The sequence below is a fragment of the Onychostoma macrolepis genome, chromosome 19 (assembly GCF_012432095.1).
Source record: "Onychostoma macrolepis isolate SWU-2019 chromosome 19, ASM1243209v1, whole genome shotgun sequence".
Classification (NCBI taxonomy): Eukaryota; Metazoa; Chordata; class Actinopteri; order Cypriniformes; family Cyprinidae; genus Onychostoma; species Onychostoma macrolepis.
Genome location: NC_081173.1, coordinates 4,797,801 through 4,806,018, shown reverse-complemented (window position 1 = coordinate 4,806,018; position 8,218 = coordinate 4,797,801). Strand labels below are relative to the sequence as shown.

Below are 8,218 nucleotides of genomic sequence, written 5' to 3'. Positions count from 1 at the left end.
AAAAGTAATGTAAGTAAGTCAAAAGCTGCTTGTTTGTAAACAAATCTATAATTAAGTTTTTGTTTTTTTACTTTTACTTTACTGTTACTTTCGGCTAAAATACGAGTCCTCTAAAATATTGCTTTCTCTAGTGGAAAAAGTCGTCTTGTCTGAATCAGGAGAGAAATATGCACAGATCAAGCACTGTCAAGCTCAAGCCAAAACAATCCTAAATCCAAAACTTTTTTATTTTTCCTGAGGGAAAGTGTTATTATGGATTACTCGTATTTTGAAGGTTAAACATAATGGATTTGTTTCTACTGAACACACAGATTTTCACTTTAACAACACGTTAACGATGGACTGGAGTCGTGTGGATCACTGGATTTTTATCAGCTGTTTGAACTTCCAGTCTGACGGCACCCATTCACTGTTCACAAACACATTTACATCTTGGAAGGGCCAAAAATGTAAAGCTTCAAATAGTACCAGAAATAACATTGTAAAGGTAATGATATGAATCAAATTACATACATGATCAAGGGATTCAATTTAGCCTTTTATTCGTATATAAACATTGCAATGCACATCCAGCTTAAGTTTTATGGGTTTATATTAACATAAAGGTGAGTAAATGATGACAGAATTAAAATTGTTGGGTAAACTATAAGGAATATTCTGCATTCAGCACAAGTTGAGCTCTTTGTAGCATTATGTTAATTACCAAAAATTAATTTTAGTGTGTTTAGTGTGGCTATACTTTTGAAACAATGAGTGATCTTTTGGCCAAACTGGCCTCATTCACTTCTGTCGTGTCTCAATGTAACCAAGATTTTTTATTTTTTATTTTAATTAAAAAGATGGACGAGTGTAAATTAATGTTGTTACGTCGGCCACTGTCTCAGCTGGAGATAGAAACAGACTATCTGAACAAGCCACCTGCCTGTGAGCCAACCTCAATAACACAACAACTGCAGCAGAGCATCCTGATACTCTGCCAGAAATATAAATTAAGCGACGTCTCTCTCTGTTTCTACACAGAAAACGTTCTGCCAGTATTTCCACCATTTCTAAATTCTTTAGGCATTACATTTAATTTTTAGGCTTTACTTGATCCAATGTAAAGCTTTCAATAAAAAATGAAGTTTTCTTGGTTAGGATTGTTGCTTCTTAATATAGTTTTTTAAACACTTCATATAGATGCAGAATGAAATATAGACAGTATAATGATTACAATTCCTGCTAATTCTTCTTAATGTAGGCTAGACTTCAGAATGTATTACGAAAACAAATTTCTGATTTTATTATTTTGGTGAAAACATTAGTAACACAATTAAAATCAACTGTATAAATATTTATATTAAATATAATTTCCAACTATTCGTTTTAACTACAATTATTTTAACATACGTTAAGGTTACTTTTTTTATATAACAGCAAAGAACATAGGAAAGAATATTTTCATTGTGAGCTTATCGTGTATTTTGGGTAGAGCACTTTTACCTCTGTAGACCTGTAACTCTATTAATATTGTGTATTAATCATATTAAATGTGCAGTTGCCTTATATTGTTGCCATATTAAGTGACTTTAAAAATCAATAATCCACAGAATATATATAAAAATATAATTTCTTTATTGGAAAATAAAAGTGCATCAGAAAAGATCTCGCTGGTATCATTGCCAGGTGATTACAATGAATACAGTACACATACAAAACTACATTTAAGAGTTAAACGACAGTTACATAAATTAGTACAATCTGTACACGGTCTTCTTACAGTATTTACACAAGGTGTATTCGTCATTGTTCGGTTCCTTTCCAAGGATTCATTTCCTATTAAATAAACAGTAAACAACATAGGCAGTATCTCATTATCTGAGCCTCATTTGGTGGAGTGTTTTCTTCCCAAAATACTTTGGGACTCATTAGTGATTTTCATACTTGACAGATTGGGTTCAATTAGATACAAATATTAAAAGTTATTAAGGTCACTTGTTAAATATTATTCCTTGTTGTAAGGTAAAAAATTATCGTAAATAATGATAACCCAATTGACAAATTAAACAAACAAAACAAAAAAATACATATCAAGTGTATGATTACATTATTGTCATTTCAGTCTATTCCTGTATTGAGGAAAACGTTCTAGAAATTAACTCATTATATGAATGTCCACAATGTCTTAAAGGTATAGTTTACCCAAAAATAACTAAACTAATACATTTAAAAAAAATCATTAAAATATGTAATTGTTTAACCCCACACTATTCCAAACCCATGGAACAAAAGGAGAATTTTTTTTTTTTTTTAAGAAACTTCATGCAGCTTTTTCTGCACAATGACATTGTATAGTGACCAAATTGTTATCGATTTAAATGTCAGTCTGTTCCTTATGCCAAATTACATCATGGCTTCAGAATTTGGAAAATAGTGAAACACTGGTGACTATGAATTTTCATTGTATGGAAAAGAGCTGCATCAAGATTCTTCAAAAACTCTTTTCGTGTTCTGAAATGATGACAGAAATGTCATTTTTGAGTGAACTATCTTTCTAACACAAAGTTCTCAGTGCTTTAGGTCTGCTGTAGCAGGACCAGTCAAACAGCCAGATGACTTCAGAGCTTCACAAAATACAAAACAAGAGAAGAAAAGTTTGCGGGGCCATTATCGATGCCCACTTCATGTCAAACATTCTCGTTTTTTTTTTTTGTTTTTTTTTTCTGCTCACGAGACGTGAGAATTTCAGGGTTCAGTAAAACACGGAGCTGCCTCATGTGCACATGTGCTTGATCATCAGGGTGTGTGTGTGTGTGTTACACCAGACAGCTCCTCACATATCATTATCATAGTCCCCGATCATTCTCCGTGAGTTTGAGGCGAGGAAGATATCGTTCTCACGGGGGCAATCGTGATGACAGGAGCAGGTCTTAATGAACATCATCTTCTTCCTGAAGGAGTCTCCCTCGGGACAGCGGAACTCCACCTCGGCCGTGACGGTGGCGTGAGGCGTGCAGCAGCGGCCGTCTGTACACACCCCGCAGAACTTCGGCTTATACAGCCTGACGCTCTGGCATCCGGACAGTTCGAAACGCATCCCGCGCTGGCTCTTTGGGGTCCGCACACACTTCTTCCCTCTCTGTAAAGAGGAAGAGGTGGGCTATTAATATTTGAGATGGTTTGTGATGGGTTTACTGAAAAAAAGGCCAAAAGCAAACTCAACACCACTTTCAACTAAAAATGGAAAACTATTTATGCGTTTTGGATGTTTATTTACGTGACAATGCTGTTTTGGTGGTCAAAAAATGCAAACTGTTAAAAACTGGTTTTAAAGTGCAAGTTTTGGAAACGATAACATTTTTCGTCTCAAGGTAAACTACAAAAATGTGAATTTGTGAAAATGGTGACATTGCCAACTACTGGCCCGGCATGCATAATTCAGCATTTTTTCTGTGTGAACCAAGATCATTTTGAGAATGTTGTCGTCTGTACGTGAAACTTTTCAAAAATGCAAAGAAAAGCTTTTCAGTTTTTAGTAGAATCACTGTCGTGTGAACATATCCTGTGTGCATATGGTCCCATTATACATGCGTTTTTATCAAAGTCCCTTTAAGGCAAGTCATGTCACTCGGCGGCCATCTTTGAAACGCCTCTCGGGCATGCAAGTGCAGCTCCTTGAATCTCTTTGAATGAAGAAAAATCTAATTCTCCAAAACTGTTTGCCAAGCATACGATTAAATATTTGAAATCACCAATGAAATCTGACAACAACTGTCTCATAAATGCTGTTTATTTTGCTCAAATGGCATTAAAAAAGCTTATTTCTCAGCTTATTTTCATCACGCAAACTGTGAATCGATACGAAACATGGACATGGGAGGTAAACTTTCTGCTTTACTTTCAAAAGTCTGTACCATTAAATAGCTATATGCGTGGTGATAGTTTAAATAACTTGATTAACTAATTAGTTTAGAGTTGGGGGACATGGACTCCACATCACGTGTAACATAAAAGATAAAAAAATAAGTAACAACATAAAATTTAAATAAAAAGGCATCAATAAACATCTCCCACTCAAACTCAACTGATTAAAAATTAGGACTTGACCAAAAAGATTTTACACTAATGGCCGCTATAATGCACCATGCAACAATACAGAAAATGCATACTTGTGTCACATTATGGACTGCAATTTTAGTACGCAATCACATTCAAAATACTTGCGTAGAGTATATTTTGTATGGAGCCGTGCACATGACGTAGACAATAAATAAATAGAAATCATGACCGTGAATAAAGAATTCGTTTTGAAGATATGTTAATTAGTTCTCTTATTTTAGGTAAACTGTGGCCATGTTGTACTAATTCATTCCCATGTGACAAAATTCAACTCAGTTAAAACGAGTAAACAAAGTAGTGCAACGTGGCCATGGTTTACCTAAAACAAGGGAACAAATGAATACATCATGGAAATAAATTCTTAATCCGTGGCCATGATTTCAATTTTTTTCACATGCCATCTTCAGGGCTCTGTAGTTTCTGACCTTAAGGCCAGGGTATACTTAATTTTCCATGTTCCATCTAACACACGCTTAAGTGTGCTAACCTTTTTACAAGCATACTCTATTGATTGTGAATGTGGACTGACGCATTGGGTGTACACACACTACACAGAGGACCTTTTGTTTTTAAATGCTCGAATTATCAGTGCTCAAGATGAAATTTACGTCACACAGTCTGTCCGCGAGCCAGAGCAGAACAAGGCCAGTGTATGTTTTGTTTCAATTAGTGCTCTCTTACCTTGATGTCCTTTTCCAGCTCTGCATTGCAGGGACGGATCATGCACATGCGAGTCTGCCGCTCCAGCTGGCATTGCTCATTGTCGTTGGTTACACGAGAGGACACCCCCATGCCACAGGTTGCAGAGCATTCGCTCCAGTCAGTGGTCTGGACGATGCAATTGTCCCTTGCGCTCTCAGGCTGGACATCCTGACCGGATAGTTCTCTATATGCTGAAAGAAGAGGGAGTGCATGTTAAATTCACAAGAACTTGGAAAGCATATTATTACCATGCAGTGCTGCTAGTAAAATGAGTTTAGTAAAATTTGGAAATTCACAATGTCCATATTTCAGTATATGTGACCCTGGACCACAAAACCAGTCATAAGTAGCACGGGTATATTTGTAGCAATAGCTAACAATACATTATATGGGTCAAAATGATCCATTTTTCTTTTATGCCAAAAATCATTATAACATTATAACAAAAAGGGTCACATATTTAATTTATAGGTGGTCCCCTTCTCCCTTAGGCCCAGTGAGTGTGCTTTTAAGAGATTGGGAGATTTTGAAAAAGGCCAGCTGTTTCAACTTAGTGAAGCAAAATGAAAGAAAATTTGACTTGCCGATTGACCTACCAGCCATTGCTGACTGGAAGGTGTCTTCCTGTGGGATCTGGTCGCACACCCACTCCTCACAGCATTTGCCAGGGATCTGGACGCGTCTTGGGTAGGGACAGTCAGGAGAGGGCAGCCGTATGTTGCTGGCACAGGTCGGCACGCAGCCAATCTCCCCATTCATGCAGACACAGTGATGTTTGCAGCTGGGCTGAAACGTCTCACCACTGCGGTAAATCACACCGCCCAGGTCACACGTCTGACCCTCTTGAGCTGCAACACATGCAACAGCCATAAGACAGCTTCCTAACAATAAAAGGCTCCTACTTGTGGACAAAAAGTGTAGTGCAATACATGCAAAGCATTTGAATTCTCTCCTCTTTACATAACACTCAATTGCTTACACTCACCCATGCAGATGCCTGTCTCAGTGTCACTCAGCACACCATAGTCACAATACAGGTCCTTATGATGGTCACATGGCTCCAGGAAAGAGCAGGGCTCTCCTGCCTGTCGGGCACACACTTTACAGCAGCTGCAGCCGTCCAGCACTAGACTGGTGCCTACAGGACACAAAGGGCTCTCAGCCGGGCAGTCGCAGGGCTGAGAGCAGTCCTGACTCAGCGCCTGCATAGAACATGGCACAATGTTAGGGTTGCAACAGAAGCTTTCTCTCATAAATCTGTGGTAATGATAATTTTATCAACTCCAAAGATTATTCTGATTTGTCTGGGACAAATTAATTGCTGTGTTCGGACAGTCCGTATGCAATACTCTTGGTCGCCACAAGGGGGAGATAATATGCATTACAGATGTATCTCTAACGTGGAAAGTGATGTTTTGGAATTACACTAGCGTAACGCATAAAGCATGTTTAAAATAATGATAGGTGTAGAAAAATATGAAAGATTCAAAAAGTTCTGCTACACTGTAAACAACTGGTGTAGAATAAATTTTTCTCACAGAAATCGTTAGTACATTTCAAACAATTGGTATCAGCATGATAATGTGATGTAGAAAAACTTAAATAGCCTCGTATTTTCTTGTAAAACGTACTCCAGTGATCTTTGTTTTATTTCTATCTTCGAAATATTTTTTTTTCCATATGAAAAATGATTTTATTTTTGTTGAATATTATTCTACATATTTTAATATATAAACGTAATATATAAATATTAGGTTTATATATTAAAATATGTAGAATATAGTCATTCAAATGGTAGACTCGAGTCTTAGCAGTCAAAGCAGATTGGATTTAGATCACTGTTCTCAGCATCACAAAATCACATGCAAACACAATCCAGTACAGTGACTTACATGATATTCACATTACATGTTATTATGGCCAAACTTTATTAGAATGCACTTAATTAAATCTAATTAGACCAATTACCTAAACTTACACTTATGGCTAACCAACTCACCCTGCAAACAGTAGCACACTAATTGTTTAATTACTATGTATGTTATTTCAAATGGTAGTAAAATAATTAATCGTTCATTTACATAATCAAATCAGCTAATTTATGTCAATTCTGCACAAGAGAGCTTCATTTATTTTGAATATACAGTATCACTGCTGTGTTCACTCACCGTATGTATAAGCAAGCAGAGAACGATGCATGATCTGGTGAATACTGTTCCAGCCATTTCCTCCAAGAGTTCCCTACAGAAGCGCACACTCCAAGGGTTTGTTTTGGTTCTCTGGTGTGTGTGATCGCTGTCAGAGTGCAGGATTGTAGTGGAGTGGAGAGCAGAGAGCCCCTCTTTAAATACTACCAGAATGGGGTGTAGCCCACCGGAGTCAAGCCATGCCACGCGACCCAGAGGGGTGAAAATATTTCAATTCCAGATGGTTTTCCATAATGTTTGAAAACGCAAGAGATGCTGTCGACCAGCCTTTCAATTAATCATACCACAAATTCCAGAGCGTGCACATGGGGAAAAGTCTGGTTTCTGCACATGGATTGACTGCTGTTTATCTGAATATTAATGTGGGCCAGTCTGTGGATGGTTCAGGATGCTTTGGCAGATCATAGATTAGAATGTTTATAAGACACTGTTGGAATGCAACAATGTTTAGACGTCATACAAGTGATGTGTGAAACTTTGCATGCACACTTCATGTTTGGACTGGCATTGCATTTAACAGCAAAAACAAAACTGATACACACAGGCTGTTTTGTTACAAAATTATTTCCCACCACATGATGTCATGCAGGCCTGCAGGGCAGAGGATATGACACGGCCCACAATTTAATGTTTGCTGAGACTAAATCACAAAGAGGACAGTGTGAAGTTGTGTTTAGTGGAAATCCAAAACAAGCTCATGAAATCCGTCTGTGTCAGGTGCAGAGAAAGCAACGTGGTAGGATGACAATGTTTGTTTTTTTCCCTCCTTGCAGCTATTTCCTGAAGCATGTCACTCTCCTGAGGTTTCGTATGCAAGACAAAATGTACTCAAATAACAGTAAGAGGTTCAAGCTAGACATTTCTGAAGAAAACATGAGTGGTACTGCCATACATTAAGGCATTGCTATTTAGTTGCTATCTATCTATTGTCCATACAATGACACAACTGGCAGAAAAACACTGGGGCATTTTTCAAAAACTTTTGGAACATTCTTTAAATTATGTAGTAAATGATGACAGAATTAAAATTTTTGGATGCGCTAATCCTAGATGTATTAAAGTTTACTGGCACATTCAGTAGTTATTTAGCTAGCATTAGCATTGCCATTCTTTGTGTACTTTAAGTAGGCCTACCGATACCACAATGGTGGATCACCGTAATCCTTTTTTATGTAGGTTGATAGTAAAGTATTTTGGTATGTTTACACAAT

The 8,218-nt window shown here is 37.2% G+C and overlaps 1 protein-coding gene across 2 annotated transcripts; it reads right to left on the bottom strand.

Moving 5' to 3' along the window:
- Positions 1-1,624: 1,624 nt before the first annotated feature.
- Positions 1,625-7,279, bottom strand: ccn2b (cellular communication network factor 2b). 2 transcript variants are annotated; one of them, XM_058752954.1, is made up of 5 exons: positions 6,969-7,279; positions 5,786-6,002; positions 5,397-5,648; positions 4,780-4,991; positions 1,625-3,118 (listed from the first exon to the last, which is right to left on the bottom strand). In XM_058752954.1, the coding sequence occupies exons 1-5, from the start codon at positions 7,023-7,025 to the stop codon at positions 2,813-2,815; spliced, it is 1,044 nt and encodes a 347-aa protein (XP_058608937.1). In that variant the 5' UTR covers positions 7,026-7,279; the 3' UTR covers positions 1,625-2,812. The 2 variants fall into 2 exon arrangements, with proteins under 2 accessions (XP_058608937.1, XP_058608936.1); XM_058752953.1 differs by having other exon boundaries at positions 5,385-5,648; positions 6,969-7,274.
- Positions 7,280-8,218: the final 939 nt, after the last annotated feature.

What these genes read in the sequence shown, in the direction of transcription:
- ccn2b (XM_058752953.1), bottom strand. Translation starts at nt 7,025, where the DNA reads ATGGCTGGAACAGTATTCACCAGATCATGCATCGTTCTCTGCTTGCTT. An exon ending in TCTGCTTGCTTATACATACG is followed by an intron (nt 6,003 to 6,968) that starts GTGAGTGAACAC and finishes TGTTCTATGCAG; the next exon opens with GCGCTGAGTCAGGACTGCTC. An exon ending in AGCTGGAAAAGGACATCAAG is followed by an intron (nt 3,119 to 4,779) that starts GTAAGAGAGCAC and finishes TCCTCTTTACAG; the next exon opens with AGAGGGAAGAAGTGTGTGCG.